The sequence below is a fragment of the Melozone crissalis genome, unplaced genomic scaffold (assembly GCF_028551555.1).
Source record: "Melozone crissalis strain CALT ecotype California unplaced genomic scaffold, PUWL_Pcris_2 ptg000027l_1, whole genome shotgun sequence".
Classification (NCBI taxonomy): domain Eukaryota; kingdom Metazoa; phylum Chordata; class Aves; order Passeriformes; family Passerellidae; genus Melozone; species Melozone crissalis.
This window is the reverse complement of record NW_026535805.1, coordinates 28,842,994-28,865,198: the sequence shown is the minus strand read 5'-3', so window position 1 is coordinate 28,865,198 and position 22,205 is coordinate 28,842,994. Positions and strand designations below refer to the sequence as shown.

General features: G+C 42.1%; 1 protein-coding gene across 2 annotated transcripts in view; it reads left to right on the top strand.

Moving 5' to 3' along the window:
* GREM2 (gremlin 2, DAN family BMP antagonist) overlaps positions 1-21,668 on the top strand; it is a 40,825-nt gene extending 19,157 nt beyond the window's left edge. Inside the window, exons 1-2 of one of the 2 annotated variants that reach the window (XM_054279797.1) lie at positions 16,508-16,588; positions 18,647-21,668. In XM_054279797.1, the coding sequence (XP_054135772.1) occupies positions 16,521-16,588; positions 18,647-19,154 (576 nt within the window). In that variant the 5' untranslated portion in view covers positions 16,508-16,520 and the 3' untranslated portion in view covers positions 19,155-21,668. Of the gene's footprint in view, positions 1-16,507; positions 16,589-18,646 lie in introns of those variants that run through there. The other variant, XM_054279798.1, reaches the window with a different exon arrangement.
* The last annotated feature ends 537 nt before the right edge of the window (positions 21,669-22,205 follow it).

Here is a 22,205-nt window from a genome sequence, read left to right as displayed (position 1 = left end):
CCCATAGTCATTGAGGACTTGAGATAAACTGCACATACCATTTTTGGAAATCTAGTCGTAAGTTAGAGCTGTAGTGTTTAAGACACTTGTTATAATCAAGTTCTCCTGTCTTTATAGCCGAAGAAGGTTTTTATGGCGAGCTAGCTGCCCTAACACATGTGCCTGTTCAAATTTGCCACATCTCTCACCTGGCCCCCATTGGCCACTGTGGAGGAGTGTGCATCTCTCACAGGGTCTGATGTTTCAACCTAAACAAACATATTTATGATGTTCTCGGGTATCTGAAAAGGTACTACTCATCTACTCATACATTCTATTATATTCTATTATTATTATTATTATTATTATTATTATTATTATTATTATTATTTTAATCCTTCTCACTGCAGTGGTACAGACTGTATTACTGCCATCAAGCCATTTAGATATAAGGACCATGCATCTCTCATGGGAAGCCAAAGCATGCAGTTTCATCTGTCAGCGCCGCCTTTATCAGCCACACCCTCCCAGTTACATTAGCCTCCCCCGCCCTGGAACAGGTAAGTTGGGTGACAGCGTTCCCAGGCCCAGTCTGGAAGGAGTATCAGGGTGTGGTGTGGCCACTGGTTGGAGGCAGCGTGCTTGCAGGCTGGAGCTGGGAAGGCAGAGCAGCCCAGCACTGGCGCGGGGGCCCAGCAGCACCACTGATCCTGCAGGCAGAAGAGAAAAAGCCAAACCTTTCTGGCTGGATCAGCAAACTTGTCTTGCTGACTGTGTGGCTGCACACATGCTTGTGTCCTGGGTGGGGGGAAATGTGAGATCAGGAGCAGAGTGACAGTGGCTCGCAGTCCAGAGGTCTTAAACTGCATCCTGGACTGGGTGACAGCCTAAGATGATTTAAGCTTTATCTCAGAGGGGCATGGTTGACATTCAGAAATATATCTCGCTGACATTAATTGCTGTTTTGGTTATTTCCCAAGGTCAAATACAGGGTTTTCTATGGGCCATTACTCTTCCTGAAAGTGGAGTTGTGCTGTCCTAAAATGACTATATATAGTGGCAATATATATTTGAACCTATATGCTGCAGTATTCTAATCAGAATCTAAAACTGAGGGGAAAAGGCATAGGTTTTAGTGTTTTGGCCTGTGATTAATTTCATTTGGACTCAAAAATCTAGAACAATTGACCTTCTTAATCTGTCCGGGAGGATGATATAATACAGGGATCTTAAATCCCTGTGTAAAGACCTCACCCTCCATACCTCAAAACCTAATGACATCAAAACAATGTTGAATATGGTATTGTAATTCCCTTCAGCTCCAGGAATTTTGTGGGTTTTGCCTACCTCATAGTCCAGCTTTAACTGTAAAATATGCTAAATGCCTATTTGTGCTTTCCATTTTCTCACTAACCTTTTCTACAGTTTTTAGAGGGTTTTTTTGTTTGGTTTGGTTTTGGTTTTGGTTTTTTGGTGGGTTTTTTTTGGTTTTGTTTTGTTTTGTTTTGTTTTTTGGGATTTTTTTTAGCAGTGGGAGGGGAATGCAGGTCAAATTATCTCTGGTTCATGTGTGTACTGAAACCATGAGCTTACGTTCATAAACAGGGAAGATGTTGTTGGAAGGCTTGTTGCAAGAAAGATAAGTAGCGTCCCCCACTGGCTACATTTTTGGATGACTGGTGGCAAGCAGTTTGTGCTGTTCATCTTCCACTCAGTGGTGGCTGTATGTGAAACACACATGACAAAGCAGGGCTCTTGGGGAACTGCTGATAGCCCCCAAATTTCATCTTGCATTTGGGTGAATGGCAGCAGACAGCATCATCACCTACCCAGCTGTACATCTGGGCATCCTACAAGAACACTAACATGTGGACACATAAGCAATGTCACAGTCCAGAATAAAACTGGAGGCTTTTTAGGTGTGGGAACAGATGTTTTCTGGATTTCTGACATTGATTCAAGTGATATCTATGTCCCTGTCACCTATTTCTAATGTGTCTCTAAATCTCTTGTTTCTCTTAGATGCTTTGCCATGGATTTGGCAAGCAGCTTTAAACACATAATATTTTGGTTCTTGTGAGGGGGTGGAAAATAGAGAAGACCTCGTTAAAACTGTAGTATTGAGGGGAGATCTTTATGTCTTCTGTACAGTTATGCACTAAATCCACTAGTGGCTTGCATTCTAAAGTGTTTCTGTTATTTCAAAATCACCTGTCTCACTTTCTTTTTTAAGTTAGAAGTGCCATTGCACATTCTGCTTAAACCATACAGTTTAATGATTTAATTCTCACTCCTATTTCTCTTTTTTTTTAATTTTCTTACGTAAGCTTTCTTCCTCTTCAAGTTTATAACAAAGATGTAGATACTGAAATGTGCACTTGCTTTGATGTAGCTTTTTGTGTCATTCATGTTGTAAAACAAAGTGTTTTATTTTGAAAATCAAAAGGAAAAAAACCCCACAAATGTCCCTGTGTTTTTAATAAGCAGAGTTTTGCCAAGTAGCAATTAGTACTCTTCAGTTTTTGTGCTAATTAAGAGCTTCTTAGGATCCTCTAAGAAAAGCTTTTGCCAAGCTAGCAGATTTCCACACAGGTGAGCTGCTTTTAACTTTACCTTTGCTAGGTGCATTTTTTGTAATGTTTTTTGTAGTTATTATTCTGTTGCTCTGACATTCACCATGCTCTCATGCTGCCCAAATCACTGATGTGATATGTATGGAGCTTCTTTATATTTGCGCTGGAGAAAAATTACAGAAGCAGAAATAATCACTCGAAGCAAAAGCTGTTGTTCTGAGACTAAGTAATGGAAGAGAGTCTTGTTTTCCTAAGCCAAATTCTTTACTGAGCCTCCTTTCAAAATACAAGTGTAGAAAGTCCCATGGGGCTGTGGCTATCACTGGCCCATTGAGGTCCATCATAGTGCAGGAATTGTGGTAAGTTCAGTTGAAACTGTTTTTGTCTTTTCACACAGTGGGAATGAAGGTTTTTAGAAGTGTTGATCAAAACTTTTTCCCAAAGATACTTTTTCACTGGAAGAGATAGAGACATTTTTAGAATGAAAGAACCTGAAGGCGGTAGTTTGAATTGACATGCATTTTTAGGGTTTTCCCATTACTGAGACAAAAATGTGCTTCATGTTAACTCTGTGAAATGTCTTGGCTTTTGAGGATTTAGTAATTTTACATTGATAGTATCTTAAAAGCAATTTTTGCTCACTTCACCTCCTTTTTGAAAAAAGAAAAGGGACAATTCAGAATCTTATTATTTAGCTAATCTTAAGTGGAGACATAGGCCAATGTTAGTATTTGCTCCAATATCAAGATGAGGCTTTCAATATGTCTAGTTCTCATAGTGTCAGAAGATATTTTCCCTCATTCCTTATTTTAGATACCTATCCTCTTAATCCCATATTACGCATAACTTCTTTAAAAATTCTACTGCTTAGCCAAGACATAGGAAAAAATATTAGAAAAGTCTAGTTCATGGGTGTGCATAATGATTTTTGTATTTTTGGTCTAAATCACTCATAAATCAATTATGTGAGGTGTGTGTGAGATTACTCATTAGGAACCAGAGTAAATCTATGGATCAGAGCATTTTCTTTGGGACAACCTTATTTAGCTATAATCAGCTACAGTGAGACTTAGCTGGTGGCACAGATGGCATCTGGTTGCTGAGCCATTACAACAAGCACTTTCATCTGATTGAACAAAACCTTCGTCTGATCAAACTCCCTTGCTGCTTCAGTATGAAATATGTGATTGCTTGAACCAGCACTAAGTGGTTAGGATTAGTAGAATGATGTGACCTGTAATGCCTGTGTTCTCTGACTACTTTGTAATAACAGAAAAGAAACTAAAGCAAACCATGAATGGGTAACCTTCCTGATCACTCATTCCCTCTCTTCCCAATCAGCTTTGCATTTACTGATCACACATGGACTTGTTAGCTAGGATCTCACATTGTAGTCATGTCAGGAGGGAAGCTCTTTGTCACTTCACTTGGACCATTCGTTACTCTCAATCCAATTAAGCACTGAAGTGCAATGGGGTCTTGGTATCTTTTTCCTTCTGTGTAGTAACATGAGGTCATCCAAGATTACCAGATTAGAAGTGTTGCCTCTCTCTTGTCTAGATTCAAGGAGGAGCTGCCTAAGGTGGATCTGGGGAAGAGTCCTTGAATGGACCTGAAAGAGAAATGGAGTTTGCAATCTCACACTGAAATTTATAGATAGATGTTGGCTAACTCTTTCCAAGATACTTTCCCGGCCTTTCTGAGATTAGCTTTCTGAAAGAGCCATAGAGAAGAATCTTCAGATTTCCTTTTACTTATTGTCTATTTCTGCTGAGCTTGAAAGCATCAATAATGGAAAAATACTCAAACCTTAACTGTGGTGACACAGTTTGAATGGCTTGTGGCCAAACACTGTAAAAAAACCAAGGTCAGAATAAGTTAATAACGAGCCTCCAGGTGCAGTTTATCTTCTGCCTGTGTTTGAGTAAAGAAGGTGCCCAGTTACTATGAGCCAAACAAATAACCCCTCTGCCAGTAAGTCATGAAGTTGGAATCCTTCCTCTCCGATGCTGCAAAATTGTAAGTACAACTGAGGTTACAGAGATAGAAGTGGTCCTGAAACTCTCTACAGAAGGGGAGCTCCGGCACTTTTCTGTGGATGTGTGAGCAGAAGTGGTTGGTGATTGCCCCTGTCAGCATTCTCCCGTCTTCTTTTGTCATAGGGGAAGATATTTCCTGCTGTTATTAAAAAGTGTTTGAACTCATTCCACCCCACAGGGCTCCTGTATGATGTCTGATTTCTTGTCACTTTTCATGCTGGCTTTAAAACTGGATCTACCCAGATGACTCAGAAGACTGAACTTTCAAATCCAAGTCTGATCATCTGTTTATCATGCAGCATTCCATTTCCCAAGTTCTGTATTTGACTGACAGCTCAGTTCTGAGGCTTTGTCCAGCCCCTGAGGTTCAATCATTGTCAGAACTGGAAAATGCAGATTTTGCCTTCCAAATAGTGAGGAGGTTACTTCTTTAACTCCATCACTAGATTTGCCTCTGGTTTGCTAGTCCAGTGACACACTACTGAATCTCCTTTTGTGCTGTGAAGGGAGTCTGAAGAAATCAGCTTGTGTTTTTAATTACATGTTTGTTCAGCCTTCCGAGGATGTCAGGAGCTGTGAACAGCAAATGCCAAGTGATTGCCAGGAAGAAGGCTGCTGACTGCAGTCCATCATAGACAGAACCCTTCTGTGTAGCTGCCACTGCCTTGCCATGCACATACCGACGATATCTGATTTTGATTACAGTCTCTCCTCTGATGATAGTGCTGTCTCGGGTTCTCCTGGAGACAAAGTCTTGGTCAAGTGAAAACATAAGCAGTGGTGTAGTCAAGGACAAAGTCAGTCAGTCTCCCCCAGATTCCAGTCTATTGACTCTTCTTTCTTCCTCATTTGGAGTGAACTGAGAGGCCAACGATCTCCCTTTAAATGAGCATAACTTACTGTATTATGTTAGTCTAGACAAAGGAAATCAAATTAATTAGCAGAAAGGCTGCAAATGTGCTGTGGAGGAGGACCTGTCATTAGAGTACCTCATTCAGGCTCCTGTGGCTTGCTGTGTATTCAGAATGATAGCTCTGGTCTTTCTCTCTGCAGAGGAGAAATAGAATAATACTAGGCTTCAATTAGTGACAGAACTACAGTTCAGTCATGGGCAAGGAGAGGGGGAGGTGAGTAGGAAGACGACTGCTCTGCAAAGCCTAAGTCATAAAACATAAAATCCTAATTTACACATGGCAAGAGATCCTTCTGTGATTGAATTACAGCCTGCATATTCAGTAGTGGGTCAGGTCTGTAAACCAGAATACAGACAGAGCAAATATTTACATTCTGTGTGTAATGACAGAGGGAGAATCACTGATCTGAGCATGAATCAAAGCCACAAGAACATAGATTTGGGACAGCCACGTGTTGCAGCAGTGTGAAGTGGGAGGAGTGAAGTAAATTTCCAGTATTTGGATGTTAAATTTCCTACATATCATCCTACAGCATTTAACTGAAAATTTGTCTTCTGTTTACTTTTAGTTGTGATACACACTGCAAATAACAGTGCATAAATGGCAGTTTTCCCTTTTATTCTGTGTGCTAAATGTTTTCTAATATTTCTGGAAAATTAATTGAAATGTGTAGGTATTTAGCATTTCATGTTGACAGTGCATATATAATTAAAATCTTATTTGTATTCCTGACTTCATAGCATCTCAAAAGATTTTTTTTCTTTTGACAGCTGTTGAGCTAATGTGATTTTTTTTGGTCCATTTGACAACTGTGACAGTCAAAAAGGTTACTGTCACTTTGGAAATATCAATAGACACATCGTGAAGTAAAATTTTGTGTTTATGTATTAGAAAGCAACTTAAAAACAAGGGTCAAAATATTTGCAAACTGAAGAACTTGCAGCAAGGCATCAACTGGTGCATGGACTAGGGTAGGCAAGAAGCCGTGTAACTCTAAAGGTTTTCAACTCCAAATGTCACGTTTGTTTATGAGCTTGCAAAAACACAGAAAAAAACTCTGTCAGAGCACGTGGTTTCTGCACTTTTCAGCCCTTATAGGTGCTAATGATGTTTCAGTTGCATACATCAAGTTTTTCTTGTAGAGACCGTGAGTGAGCGGGTTCCTTTCAGAGCAGAGCCCACAGCTGAGTTAAACATTTGAAACAAAACTAATTAAACAGGTGTGGTGATGGGCCATTGGCTAACCCACAAAAAGTAACTGCAAAAGTAAGCCAAGCAGAGCACTGGTGCTCTTAGGGAAAGAAGAAGAAAACATCTGGTAATTCTCCAGCTGAGTTTGTGAATAGAAGGGGTCACAAAATATTACAGGATGAACCCAAAGATAATACCATGTGTGGTTGCAGCAGTGACTTGTTCCTGCTTGGCATGCATCAACACAGAGTGCAAACAAGCTTTACACTGTTGGGCCAGCTTACACCCTGGGTGAGAGAATGTGTTAAAGAATGTATTAAATGGATTTGAGATGACCTGCTGCCGTTTCAAGGTGTCTTGTGTTACATATGAACATAAGAGCTCATAACTGATTTTCTATGGGTGTGTTCAGTGTGCCAGTCCACCGCAGTAACCCTAAACGTCCCCTTTACTACTCACACTCCTGTTCTAAATTCTGATACCATTGACTTGTTCTGCCCATCTCCTTCCCTGAAATATTTTTCATGCCTCTTTGTGTACCCTAGGAGATAAAATGCTCTTAGTGCCATGCAATAGAAGTTCCAAACCTGCCTTGCTGTCCAACCCATTTTAAATTTGGCAGAGGGAAAAAAAAAATTAATTGTGAGGAGTTGTCAGATGCGTCGCTTATAAACTGACGGAAAGGCAAAATAGGATGAGAGGATTCCCTAGATTTAGCCTCACTGAGGAGTAAAAGTACTTTTCTGTGACACTAATAACTCTGGTAAGGCTCTTAGTTATGTGTTTGCATGGCATAGACCTGGTTGGAGCTAGCAGGCTACATGGGGTCAGCACTTGTTTTATTTGCTCGTTAGCACAGATCTTCTGCAGTCTGTCCCCAAAACTGCTGCAAGTTTTAGTCAGGAGGACTGATGCCTTGTCAGGCACATTTAAGCAGAAATGAATGGAAATGAAAAATGCTCCAAGCAATAAATCTATGCCGTTTTTAAGAGAACTATATGAAAATACAGCTGGAATGGTTCTTACAAGTGACAGATTGGAAAGTAGTGGATATATAGCTGAAATTTTATTCATATGGGAATTTGCATACTACCTAATAGAAAGATTAGCCTGTGGGATATTGGGATAGGAGCAATTGTTATTTGAACCATCTGTGTTTCAGCTCTATAAATAGGATACTGGCTTGCAGAAATTCATAACATAAAGACTAGACCATCAATAACATTTTAGATTTTTCAAATAGGAGCAGGACCAGAGTCATAATATGGTAACTGAGGATAGCATCTTGACAGAGAGCCTGAAAGAATAAAACTATCTGAATCTACCAGAAAATCTGGGAATTTTAAATATTACTTTTCTGCTGATTAATTTAGTATTTCTTTTATAAAATATTACATGCCACCTGTTGATTTTTACAAGTCCTTGCATTTTCCTGCTCTTTAAGAGAAGCAAGCACTTCTTTTGAGCACGTTTATGATGCTTTAGAGACCTCAATTTTCTCCTAGAACAGACCTTGTTCAAATGCCCTCTTTTTAGAATGGTGCAAGTACAGTAAGGAACATATATTGAAGATTAATGGTCATTTCCCGTATTGAGGCTAGAAAATGAGCTGTGCATTCTAAAAGTAGTGTGTTGTTTGAAATTATAAAGAAGTGAAGCTCCTAACTCCATCTCTGTTCTATCAAAACTCAGGGAAACTATATTGGAAATTTTCATACAAAACAATTTTAATTTACAAGAGTATGATGTTTTTAAAGAAAAGCTTGCCTAAGGGTAACAAATCTCTATTTCTCTGCAAAAAGAAGAGTATTGGTGCCATGTAGTGCAATTGAAAGATGTTGGATACAGTTCATTCTCAGTTAATTTCTGACCTCCAGTAACTCATTTCCCCTCTGAGCTCAGTTCTGGTCCCGCCATATGTTGGTCACCAAGTCAGTCTACAAACATTTGAATTTGTGTTGTTTAGTCAGGCATTGGTCTTGGATGAGATTTCTATGTTCTGTTGTAATGCAAACAACAAAAATATAATTGAGACTGTTCATTGCAAAATAGTCTTTTGTAGAATCGATTCTCCAGTGAGGAAGCAACGAAATGAGCTATTGTATTTAAATGCTGAACTTTCCCCATTCTTGTGTTGACTGTCCTCCATTCCAACAGGCTGAGGGATGGTCACAAATGAAGACATTTGCTCAAGTCACCGCTTCCCTTCATATTTAGTTTTTAGTTTCCCAAGGGCAGAAGTCTGCTGTTTTCTCCTGAATGAAATGCTGCCAAATGGGAGTGTAACAGCTGCCTTCAACACAGAAGAATAAAGTTAAATGTAGGCTGTTTTTACTTGCTGTTTTTCAGTTTTACAAAACTGACTTGCCTCTTTGGGGCTCTTTATCTTGTGCTGTAAAGCTGAGAAACACTGAGAAGGAGACCAAGTATCTTTTCAACTTAGTTTGCCCTTGAGGGGAGACATTTTTTAAATTCATAGGAGAAATATCAGTCCTTTCTGAAAAAGATCTCCTTGTATCCATTCCTTCCACCCCCTGACTGTAGCATTCTTCAAAACCAGGTTGTGAGGAAGAGAATCAGCCTCATGGACAAGTAGCAGAAATCTGGTTTTATTTTGTGGGCTTTTCCCTCCTCCCACTCCCCCTTTTTTTCCCCAGTGTTGCATATGCTGCCAGTACCGATGACTACCCAGACACTTCTGAGTAGGACATCTCACTCTGCTTGGGACAATTCACATGTGCTCACCAGGCAGACATTTGTCTGTGGTTGGTTCTAAAACCACAAGTTCCTGAAGCTGAAATAGCAACAAAATTTAGGGCTTTTAATCATAATGATACAAAAAAAAAAACAAAACCTTTTTCCAGTTACCTGCTAGTATTCAATCAGAGTTATGTGTGTTCCTAATCCCCTAAAAAAGGCATTTCTACATTACCACAAGTACTATAGGACGACTTTGCTTTTACATTTCTTGCAGCTTTCGTTCCTTCTCTTTATTTCACTTTTCCTGTTTTAAAATGATAAATGCTGACACAATTGTTGAATCAAAATCGTTGCTACTGATAAATACAGGGTCATATGAAGTTGATAGTACCTTTATTCACTATATTACCTGGCTAATATTTAGCCTTAAAAAACCCCAGACCAACAAATCTTGCAGCATTGTTTCCTACGCTATTTTTTTCCAGTTGGGGCCTTAGTAATTGCATCTATTATATGTGTGTGTGTTTTTTTGGGAAGCACTGGTATTTATCATGGACATAATCACAGAGGACAAGTAAGGTTAGAAGGAACCACAGTGGGGCATCTGGTCCAACCTTCCTGCTCAGACAGGGTCATCCTAGAGCACATTGCACAGAACTGCATCCAAACAATTCTTGAATGTCTCTAGTCAGGGATACTCCAGCACCTCTCTGGGCAATCTGATCCATTGCACCCTCATCCACACATTGAAGACGTTCTTCCTCATATTCAGATGAGACTTCCCATGCATCAGTTTCTGCCTGTTGCCTCTTGTGTTATTGCTTGGCACCGCTGAGGAGCCTGGCTTCATCCTCTTGGCACTCTCCCTTCAGAATCTTTTAGGCATTGATGGGGTCCCTTCTCAGTCGTCACTTCTTGAGGCTGAACCGGCCCAGCTCCCTCAGCCTTTCCTCATAAGGGAGAGGTTCCAGTCCCTTAATCATCTTTGCTGTACTGAGGATCCCAGAACTGGACCCAGCATTCCAGATGTGCCTCACCAGGGTTGAGTAGAGGGGCAGGATCACCTCCCTCGACCTGCTGGCAATGCTCTTCCTAATCCATCCCAGGAGACCTTTGGCCTTCTTGGCCACGAGGACACACTGCTGGCTCTTGGACAGCTTGCTGTCCACCAGGACTCCCAGGTCCTTCTCCACAGAGCAGCTTTCCAGCAGCTCAGCCCCCAGCCTGTGCTGGTGCAGGGGCTTTTCCTCCCCAGGTGCAGGACCCTGCTCGTGCCTTTGATAAATTTCAGTCAGTTCTTCTCTGCCCAGCTCCCCAACCTGCCCAGCTCCTTCTGAAGGGCTGCACAGCCCTCTGGGGTACTGCCCCCTCCTCCCAGCTTTGTGTGGTCAGTGAACCTGCTGAGGAGGCACCTGCCCCTTCACCTGAGGCATTGATGGACAAGGTGAACAACACTGGGCCCAGTGCCGGACCTTGGGGGACACCACAAGTGACAACTCAGCCATGTGCCACTGGGTACAACCCTCTGGGATCTGCCATTCAGACAGTTCTGAATGCACCTCACTGTCTGCTCATCCAGCCTGCACTTCCTACTGTGCCCATGAGGGTGTTGTGAGGGATGGTGTTGAAAGCCTCACTAAAGTTGTGGTAGACAGTATCCACTGCTCTCCCCTCATCTATACAGGTTGTCATTTCATGGCAGAAGGCAATCAGGTTGGTCAAGCATGATTTTTTATTTATGAATCCATGCTGACTTCTCCTGATCACCATTCCTGTGGCTAGAGATAGACTCCAGAATGAGGTGCTCCATCACTTTTCTCAGGGTTGAGGTGAGGCTGACTGGCCAGGGGCTCCTTGGGTTCTCCTTCTTGCAGTTTTTGAAGACTGGTGTGACATTTGTTTTCTTCCAGTTCTCAGGCACCTCTCCTGGCTGCCCTACCTTTTCAGAGATGAGCAGCCTTGCTATGGTGTCCACCACTTCTTTCGGCACTCATGCATGCAGGGCCCCGTCAGGGCCCATGGACTTGTGGATGTCAAATTTGCTTAGGTGCTCTCTAACCCAATCCTCCTTCCTTCCACCAGTCCTTTATGCTTGTCTCCTGGGTCAGAGATGCCTAAGAGATGTCCTATGAGACCAATGCAAAGATGTTCAGTCACTCTGTGTCCTCTGTTACCAGCATCCCCACTCCATTTAGTAATGCTTCCAAATCGTCCTTGGTTTTCCTTTTGCTATAGTTACATTTGAAGAAGCCCTTCCTGTTCTCATTGACATATTTGGCCAGATTTAATTCCAGATGGCCTCAACCTTCCTTGTCTCATTTCTACTTCTCTGACAACCTCTCTATATTCATTCCAAGTGGCCTAACCCTATTTCCATCTCCTTATTAAAAAAGTATGTCAAAACACCAGGGCTGACTTCATCAAATACTTTCCTTCCCCTCTCTCTAGTCTTCTGGAGCTACAGTTTACAACCAGGTTCTTCAGTGACTCTCCTCACTAGCTTCTGGTCCTAGTTTAAAAAACAAGAAACTTCTTTCTATTCCTCCAGTGCTAATACTACTTAAAAAAAAAAAAAAAACAAAAACTAAAAAATCACAGGTTTAAATGCTATGCAAGATAAGAAGAATTCAACCTATGAAGAGCTGAATACTATAAATCAGTGAAACAATATTTTATACAATATTTAGGTCAATATACTTTGTGGCAGGATGAGAGTGCAAAGAAGAACTGCTGGAGTAGTGTGATCCTGTAACACTGATGAAATTACCAGGTACATTTAAACAAGGTTTGAATGAGCTTCTGTTAAGTTCTGGAAGGGAAGAATAAAGCATGAATTGCTGCTGGCAGTAAAGGCAGATAAGAAAGAGGACAAGATGAGAAGGAAAAACTCACCATTTAAGCTGCTTAGTTTTAGTTTCAAGGGTTGGTTTACTTTCCAGTTTTCTTCACTATTCCTTCTGTCCTAAAAATAACACATTGCTGAAAGACAGGAATAATTGGCTGAATTGTTGGTTCCTCTTATATTTTTGGGCATGGATCAAAAATTCTTTTAAACTCGCAGTCTTTTCAGGGAAAATTCAAGGTAAAGGTCCTGGTACTAGAAAATCTATTCAGTGAGAGCTGAATTAGTACAGTGGAGCATCCTTTCAACTAGCGTAGACTGTCTCCACCAGTGTCTTTTACACACTTGCATTTTGTTGATGATTTACTTTATTTTTCAATACTTTAGGTTCGTTGTTTGCAGGAGCTACCTTGTTAAGGAGAACTTCTAAGTTCTGGCATTATTGGGGAAATGCTGTCCTGAAGAATGCAGGCTGGCATTGCTGGAAGCTAACTTCATCTCCCCTTTTCAAGAAACAAAGCAAGAGCTTGCACAGTAGAGTGTGACTCCTGAGATGTCGAGCCTGCAGGAGAACCTTGCCTGGCTCCTTCAAAGCTTTGTGGTGTGCCCTGTAGGCAGTCTCGACTCCCTGGGGGAGAGGTGTTGGTGCAAGAGAAGAGTATGGATCTCCTTTGTGGAAGGGAGAGAGGAGGATGGAGAGGAGGAGGGATCTCCATTCAGCGAGCCAGTGAGGGTACTAGGAATTTATTAAGTCTGAAAGAAATGTTTTCCCCCCAGCCGTCCTCTGTTAGGGCTGTGATGCAACAAAATAGCTTTCTTTCAAATCACTGTAGAAGGTTCTTAGAGGACAAGAATGGAAACATTTCTGCCTGTAGATTTCAGTAATGGCATTAGATATTTGTGTTTAAATAATTACTGCCTTTTTTATTTAGTGCAGTGGTTTTCTAAAATGATGTGTTGTACTCCCAGGACATGGTAACTACTGCTGCAGTGCAGATCTGAATAACTGAATCCTAGCTGCAGTATTGTGGTTTCTACACTTTTAAAAGTTTGGTCTGTCCAGCCTCCTGCATGTTTTGTTGTTGTAGCTGGCCTCACTCTTGGCAATTTAGTATTGGGAATCTATTAATGATGGAATGATTTAATAAGACACCCATGTCTCTGCAACAGGAGATACAGTACAGTATTCAGTTATTGCTAATGCTGTTGTGACATGGGAGAAACAGTTTCCAAAGGATAGTTAAAAGAGAAAAGTTAGCACCAAATACCTCCTTTGCACAAAGATGCCTGATTAGTCTTTATTGAAGTCTTTATGAGAACATTGTACCATTAGAATCATGCCTAACTATTAATAAATTAAATAAATAGCATTTTTGGCTTCCTGGTAGAGAATTTGATATTTCCTGGCTATCCACATCTGTTGCTAAAGCCAAGTTTTAGTTCTTTGAAAAGCTATTGCCTGGCTTGTCTTCAAGGAACACTTCTTGTGTCCCATCTTAAATGTGAGAACTAACCATGTACATCGTGTTCTTATATTATTATACATATGACTGGTTTATGCAGATTCTTTTTCTGACTAGGTCTAATATGAAAGTAAAGAGGCCCTAGAAAAAAATGTTTTTCTAACAGGGTTTCCTGCATTCAGCCATGCTCAAGTGATCTCTAAGGAGAGCTCTCATGTCTCTGAAGTTTACAGGGTGGAAACTGGAAACGGGTGATATGGGTGGTCAAATGGGGCCATCTGTGTACTGTACTACCTAATGGGACCTGATTTAATCTAGTCTGTAATGCCTGCCTTTCTCTGGTAGTCACAGAGAAATATTTGTCCAAGGGAAGCTCTTCTGCTGTTAATTAAATAGAAATTTTTCAAAAAGCAGAAAAAATCTCTGAATTTTTTATCAACTTCCCAGCCACTGGCCCTTACAGTTCTTGAGACTGTACTTCTGATATGTGTATGATAGGTTTAAAGTACTAAATCTTTTTCATGAATCCAAACTCTGATTAAGCTGAATATGTAGAGTCTTAAATTCCATGGTAAGACAGGTTTTACAAGTTTGGATTTTTTGGTTGTGGGTTGGTTTTGTTTTGGTTGGTGGGGTTTTTTGGTGGTTGTTGTGTTTTGTTTTGTTTTAAATTGCCTACAACTTTTATTTCTGAATTCCCTCCACAAAGGTCTGGTGAAGAGATGATTGTATTATACCTATATCAGAGAGCTGGATGCTTCCAGGAATGCTGATAATGCTGAGTGCTTTGTCTGTGCTACAAAGTAGGTGCTAAAGCAAACAGTGGGTCTCACACCTCCTGATTTCTGAGCAGCTAACATAAAATATCACAATGATCTTTCAGTTACATCCCTCTTTCTTTCTGTCCACTTGCAACCTTGAAGTAGGCTGATCTTCAAAACAGGAATTCCCAGTAAGAATCTTCATAGTGAGCTGAGAAACTGGCTGTGACTTTGAAAACTAGATGAAACATCAGAGCAGCCGCTCAGCACAGATGGGCACTGGTGTTACCTCCTGCCCTGCCTTTCAGACCATAGCATCCACTTCTTCTCAGGGAGACTTCTCTGAAAACTATGACCTTGAATTCTGAAAGCAAATCCAATGCTCCAATGCAGAGAGAACTTCCTTAAGCACAAAACTGTAAGCTATTTTGGGGGTTACATTACTGCCTGTCCTGCTCTGGAGATGGAATACTTTCAAGAATGTGTGAGTTATAGGGCCCGGAGATCGGTATGGAAAAGGGAGCCTGGATGGGTAGGTACTTTAGGACACAGTGACTGGATGCAAAGAAGAAATAAAGCTAGGGGCAGACACACTGATGCTGGGTCTTCCCCTCCGAGCAGTGACCTGACCTCTGAATGACAGAGCTGGGTTTTGACAGTCTTGCTTCCACGCCAAGGATTTTTTACACTCCTGAGCCTGATAGCCCAGCTCCAGCATATTGGGTTTGATGAGTTTATGAACTCATACTTGATGCTGATTTCCTTATCTCAGGGAGAAAAAACTTGCCACGTGATATGTAAATGCAGCCAAGCCTTGTTGGGTGTCCTGTCTGAGGTTAAGTTATTCTCAGCTCATGCACTGGAAAAAAGGTGTGGGGGGGACTGGCAGCAGCTGGCAACAATGCTTGAAGGAGTTGAAAACTGTCACAAGGGATCTGCCACTAGGTCTGCTGTGGGGACCCCCAGTGCAGCAGGAATGGGGGGGCCCAGGCTGGCACTGGTGCCCGTTGTAGGGGCGTTGGTCTGTTGAGGCAGTTCTCACTTGCATGGTCTCAGCCACATGCTGTTTCATTCTGTTCCATCTAAGTAGGGCAGAACAGCCCTGCCCTTGCCAAAAGCCAGATTCTTCTCCAATACGTTTTGTGTTTCTTCTCATCCTGCTCTGTCTGCAGACAGACAGCATTCACCATCCTGCTTTGGGCTCAAATTCAGTTTGCCAAAATGTTCTCAGGGAGTCTTGAAGTTTCTCTTCTCTTTGCATGTGAGTGCTGAAAATATATGTGTAGTCCTTGGCAAGTTGCTGGCACCGTGTGACCTTGTTTGCACCCTTACTTGCTTGAATAGGGGATTTGTATGCCAGGGCTTAGGAAGGGGTGATTTGCAGGCTAGTAAGGGGTAACGCTGTGATTAGAAATTCCACAATCTGACAGAATGCACATTTGACCTGCTAGTGTAGAATAGATCATTACTCCGTTATGTAAATATTTTAAAGTTCAAGTTTGATAAGGATCAATGACAGAAATAGGTGGTGTGTTCCTACCTGTCTGTAGAAGTACTTGCACATATTGCAGTGTTTGGTTTATAACTGTACAATAGTGGCTTTGATTAATAATGCTTTATTAGTTATAAACACAGACTTACTGAATAAATCCTACTTACTCTATTGAATGGCTCTCCATGCCTACATAAAACCATTTAAGCAATTAGAATACTGCTATAGTATTTCTCTATATTGTAGACTTTGTTGTTAGTTCTCTGTCAGCTTTCCTGAATTCCTACATAGGATTTCTGCTTGACCACCGCTCTTGGCACAAAAAGGAAACATGTCCTTTCAAGTTTCATTTTATGAAGAGAAAGGGCAGGCGTGGTAACACAGGGTTTCATAGAATTGTAAAGCCATGAAAGTTGGAAAAACCCTTAAAGATCATCCCAAGAAAAGAGGAGGGAGTGGGGGAAAGGGTGTGTCTCTCCTTCTGACCTTTGCTGTCCTCTTCTATGCCAGGATCAGAAAAATGAGACTGGAGAGGCAGTATTTGTGTATCAAAAGAGTAGAAGAGTATGCCTGAGAAATGTGGCATAAGGCATCTTGTGGAGAGCTCACCTCTGTCTTTTTCTAGAAGACAAAGGTTTGTAAATCTGGTTTCTTTTCCTCCCCTTTCTATATAAAACACAAAGCACTGGGAATCAGTTGTTTTATCTACTACTGAAATGCAGCCATCAGTGCAGAATAACATGAGAACAATTTGAAAGGAAGCATGGAACACTATATTCAACTGAAACTAATTACCTGATTAGGTTTTGGCCTGGCTGTGTGGGTTGACATCCAGTGGACTTGGCGACAATACCTGCCTGTAAAGCCAAGTCTAGTCTTGCTTCGTTTAAAGACCTTGGACAAAACTTCTGGACTTGCATGCTGAATGCTAAGCAGTGTGAAAATAGGCCACTGATTTAAAGTACCCATGGCTACAGTGGGGGTTCAGTGGGGAGATGGCATGGTTGCCGATAAAGAGGTTTTTTGTGGTTTAGAAGCACTGATCCATTTAAAGGTGGCTCTCTTTCAAGCATACACTTGGGTTATATTTAACTCTGCATCAGAACATCCTCTGTTTACAGCTATACGATTGGCACTTTTGTTTCCTTCAGCACTTCAGGCTTCTCCCTTAGAAACTTAACCCAAGTCTGACATTGAGATCTTGTAGACTTAGAAAATAACCTTAAGCAATGTCATCTGTCTGCTAGAGTAGTTCCTTTTCTTTATCTCCACAGAAGTTAAGCATGTTAGGTCTGCTTTGTTAGGTGAGAAGCATTTGTTACTGCTATTCTTGTCTTTTTTTGCACCTTTACTGCAAACACTTTTTTGATCTTTTGGTGTCATTGTTTGGAAAGCGATATGTTTTCCAGATGACCTGTGCAACATCTGAACATTAAACATTAGACACTCTTAATTCCAGTGTGATGGTAGTTTTTTGTCTAGGTATCTCTCTAAAGGAAAAAAAAATTAAAATCATTCCAATGATTAAAATCATTGTAAGGGATTAAAGTTTTACATTGAGGAGAAGGGTAAGTCTTTCTTCTGTACACTATAAAAATGTTCAGTCAGAATAAAGAAAGATTTGGATGGGAAGCTTCTGTGCACCCACTTCTGGCACTGAAGAGCCCCTCTTTTCTCTTTTCCCAGGGAGACTGATATGAAATGAACTGCCAAATGAGCAGTTCACTAGTGAGACTTTATAAGGAAATTTAGTACACCTAGTCTGATGTTTTGGAAGCACATTGAGACCCATTACTAAAATGAATTGGACAAGAGCTGGCAAGAGATGCTCCACAGAACAAGAATATGTAATAGACAGCCATAGAAAAAATATTTTTGCCATCTGGCTGACTATTTTAACTTAGCAACAAGCCTATGCTCTAACCTATTCCTTAAAATCTAAAATAAATATTGAATCCTCTTATGTTTACAAACCTTCTTAAACCATTTTCCCAAGAGGCCTTGCATTTGTGAAGTTCTCTAAGTTGTGTTTAAGCATTTCCTCTTACTGCAAAAATAAATCCATCAAGGTTTTGGCCTCATACAAAGACAACAAATACAAGCCTGTAAGTGCCATAAGAGCCCTAAGAAACTTAAGAAGCAATTTAAAATAATAAAACTAATTTTTTGGACACCCCCTGCTACTTCTGTGGAGAATGAGGCTGGGCTGGGACTCGGGGGCTAAAGAGACATGGGTGTGCACTTTGTGTAACCTGGTATTCACTTCCCCTCTCCCCTGCCATCCCAAATCAACTCTCACCATCTTGGCAAGAATTTCTAGAGCCTTTGCTAGCCAGGAGTTTGCCCAGCTGTTTGGCCCAGGATTTCACAGAGAAGGAGGAAACGTTTCTGGCTGAAGCTTTTGTAAAACCACCACTTCAGCCACCAAAGCATCAAAGTCCCTGTGGAGAAAAAACAAGTAGTTGGAAAGTTTGGGGAGGGGTGAGGGGGAGCAGTGTGACTTTCCAAAGGGCCTGGCCTCTTCCTGATAAGTAATCACCGTAGAATAGAGCTAATCTAGGAAAAGTGATGGGATTATGAAGACGATAAGATCTCCATTTCTTCTAAAAGCATGCGTGAAGTACCAACTCCATTCCATTTCTGTGGTTTGAAAATATGTTTCTCCTAACAGCGCCTTGTGCTGCCTTTGCAGGATGGTTTGGAAATTTGCCCTGTCCGTTCTTCTGATGGCAGCACTGGTCCGAGTGTCGGAGGCCAAGAAGAGCCGCCCCGCAGGTGCCATTCCCTCCCCGTACAAAGGCAGCAGCAGCAACCACTCGGAGCGGAGGCAGCAGCTGAACAAGGAGGTGCTGGCCTCCAGCCAGGAGGCTCTGGTGGTCACCGAGAGGAAGTACCTCAAGAGCGACTGGTGCAAGACGCAGCCGCTGCGGCAGACGGTCAGCGAGGAGGGCTGCATCAGCCGCACCATCATCAACCGCTTCTGCTACGGGCAGTGCAACTCCTTCTACATCCCGCGGCACGTGAAGAAGGAGGAGGAGTCCTTCCAGTCCTGCGCCTTCTGCAAGCCACACAAGGTCACCTCTTCGACCGTGCAGCTGGAGTGCCCCGAGCTGGACCCACCGTTCCGACTCAAGAAAATTCAGAAGGTCAAGCAGTGCCGGTGCATGTCTGTGAATCTGAGCAGCTCAGGCAAACTGTGAGAACAGGCGCGTAGCTGCTGCTTGGTGTTGTCTCCATCAGCCTTACTGCTGCCTCTCCCCTCCCACTGAGCAGACTGTCCATTTCGTTGGTTTGTTTCTTCTTTTCTTTTTTTTTTTTTTTTTTTTTTTTTTGGTGTTTTGTTTTCTTTCAGGAGGCATCTCTCCAGCAAGGAAAGGCTCCTTGTCACTTGCCTACTGGAATAACGCTTTATAACCAGCTGTGTTAGGCACTTCACCATAAAGTTTCATTGTATTTTAAATATCATCTGGCAGTTGAATCTTCTGGAGTGGAGCAGGCTCACAGAAGTTGGGATTGATCATCTAAGTGACCAGTTGGCTGAATCCAGCATTAAATGTTTCCACTGTGTGGAGTAAAGCCCTCTGCCCTACACTCCAGTTCCCTCCACAAGCTGAGAACGCCTTCCCCGTGCTTTGGTCTGGAGCTTGCTTCTCTCACTTGGAAGTGCTGGGGTGCTGTCCAGGACTGAGGGACACAGATGAGGGAGAGTAACGAGGAGTAATGTGTGAAAAGCCAGTGAGACTTTCCGATGAGGCTCCTCTCCTTAAGACAGCTCCAATTGTGCAATGACAAATGATTCTGGGCTTGTTGTCTGAGCGGCAGATCAGAAGCAAGGGGAAGAGGGTGAGGTGCTGGGTCAGCCACGGTGACCACAGAGCAGACTGAGGGTGGGTTCTGATGCTGTTGTGGTTAGAGTATATTGAACACATGGTCTCTGCAGCAGTGTTTATTTTGTAACCTAGCTATAGTAAACAGCTGTTTAAAGTATTACAGACCTACCATGTATATTTTTCTTGTGGCAGAGTATGCCAGCGATTAAAATATGTTAAGAGACTCGGTTGCTAGGTTGGCTGCCTGGCTTAAAATGGACATGGTTTTACTATGCTTTTGGTAGGTTTTTGTATGTTAGATGTGTGTGTGTGTGTTTCTTACTCCAAAAAGGACAGCATCCATTTATGACCTTATATTTATGCCTGCTCAAACCAGGGGAGGTAGAAGGGTAGTTGGAGAGAACATTTAAGGGAATGATGTGTCCCCAAAGGTATAAAAGCACTGTCACACAAAGGACAAAGTTTGGTCATTGCTGGACTGAATACAAAAGCTGCATAAGTGTCATCAAGTTTTGGGAGTGGTGTCTCTCCCATGATTGGAAACCATGTTAATGTGTTAGTGTTAAAGGACAAACGCCTCAATCAGTGCTGCTGGAATGGGTCACAGCTGTGGGAGCAGGGAGAGCATAAGTTGTAATTGCTACACTATTGGTGGTCCACTCAGTTTTTGAGACCTGCACAATACGTGTTAGTGAACACTTGCAGTTCATGTTAAATCATACTATGTTGTTATTCATTTGATGGATTTTAACATTTGTCCTGTATATCACATTTGTTACAGTTCTGACTTGTATTAGTCCCAGCTGCATTAAAATCCTGTCTCAAATCAGCCCCTTCCCCCAAACCAAAGCCAGTGCACACGCAGTTGTCTGAAGCTTACAAATTAAAGACGACACGCCGAGTCCCTGTGCCTGTCACACTGCTCAGCATCTGCAGCCTGCTGCCGAGCCCTCCCCAGCAGCCTCTGTGCACGCAGCCACTTCAAGGGGTTAACGTGTTCAGCACTGTCACCAGCCAGCCGGGCTTCAGAGCCACAGCTCCCCGTTATGTGACACAGGCCTCCCTAAGAGGCTTTGAGGACTGATCTCCACAGGAGCCCCAAGCGGTTTACAGGGGCTGCCGTGGCCAGGGGGAGGTTGGTCGGCTCTGGCAGCCCTGTTACACGAACAGACGTCGCTTTTCTGCTCTGACCTTCCAACGTGTCACAAGTGCACCGGGAGACTCCTGGTGCAGGGAATGCTTTAGGGGCTGCTGCTGCTGCCCTGTGGCATCGTGCCAGCCCCAGGATGGGCACAATTCAGACTCGGTCTCAGTCTTGAGAGTGTGGGTGTGGGTGGGGTGCAGATGGGGAAGGTGGCAATATAGTCTACTAAGACTCTGGGGATCTCAGTCTTCACCTGAAAGGAATCAACTGAAAGTCAGACACTTTGGACCAGAGCGAGAAAACACCCTAGTAAATTCACTTAAGAAAAACGTGCAAGAATCTTTACCTTTAAGCTATGCCCTGCCTGGGTTTTTCACCAGTTTGCAATATGAATATGCTGCAGCTTAAAGCTCCTTCTAGGAGCTGTGTTTATGTAAAAAACTGAGTTGAGCTTGTAATGGTTAAAACTGTATTTAATTCTTGTTTTATAAATGAAAACAAAAAATGAAGAAATGCTTTAAGTATAATGTAATTATTTTATAGGTCAACTATTAAATTATAGATTAAATAATAAAGCTACTCTAGGGTTATATGGCATCCAGGTGTTTTGCTTCAACAGTTTGTGTCCAACTGCTCTCTAACCAGCTTCCTTTTCACCCTCCCAAATATAGGTGAATGATGGCTCACCCTGACAGGTTGGGAAAACCTAACTACTTCTCCCCTTGTTTCCCACTCCCCTCAGAAGTATCTGGAAGGAAAGAGGGAAAAATAAAATGCATTATTCTTAGATTCTGGAGTTGATTTTGCATGCACTTATTCTGGGTTTTTTGGTAAACTGATGAACAAAGCTCCACCACTGGCTGAAACACTGCCATCATTTGCCATAAGAGGAGTAACTGACCTAAATAATTTTGTTTAAAATACATACAGATCCTTATGTAACAGGCACTAAAGTACTCATAAGGAAAAAAAAAAGTTATATCCTAAGATATAGGTGAGTTTTAGTTGTTGCTGTCAGCTCTTGAATAAGTTCAACATACGGCAGTACAAACATGGGGTACTATTTTGGGGCTTGTCGTGTTTCTCCCCTACCAGCCCAGAGATAATTCAGTTTCTTAAGGGAAAATTTCTGTATGGGAAGGGAGCTGTCACATTGGTTGATGAGCCTCCATGTGACCAGAAGAGATGCCTGTGATGGGTCTTGAAAGAAGCAGAACCTAGACCACAGCTAGCAAGGGAGGGCTCTGTCCTTTATGGCACTGTGCTTGTAGGAGCCC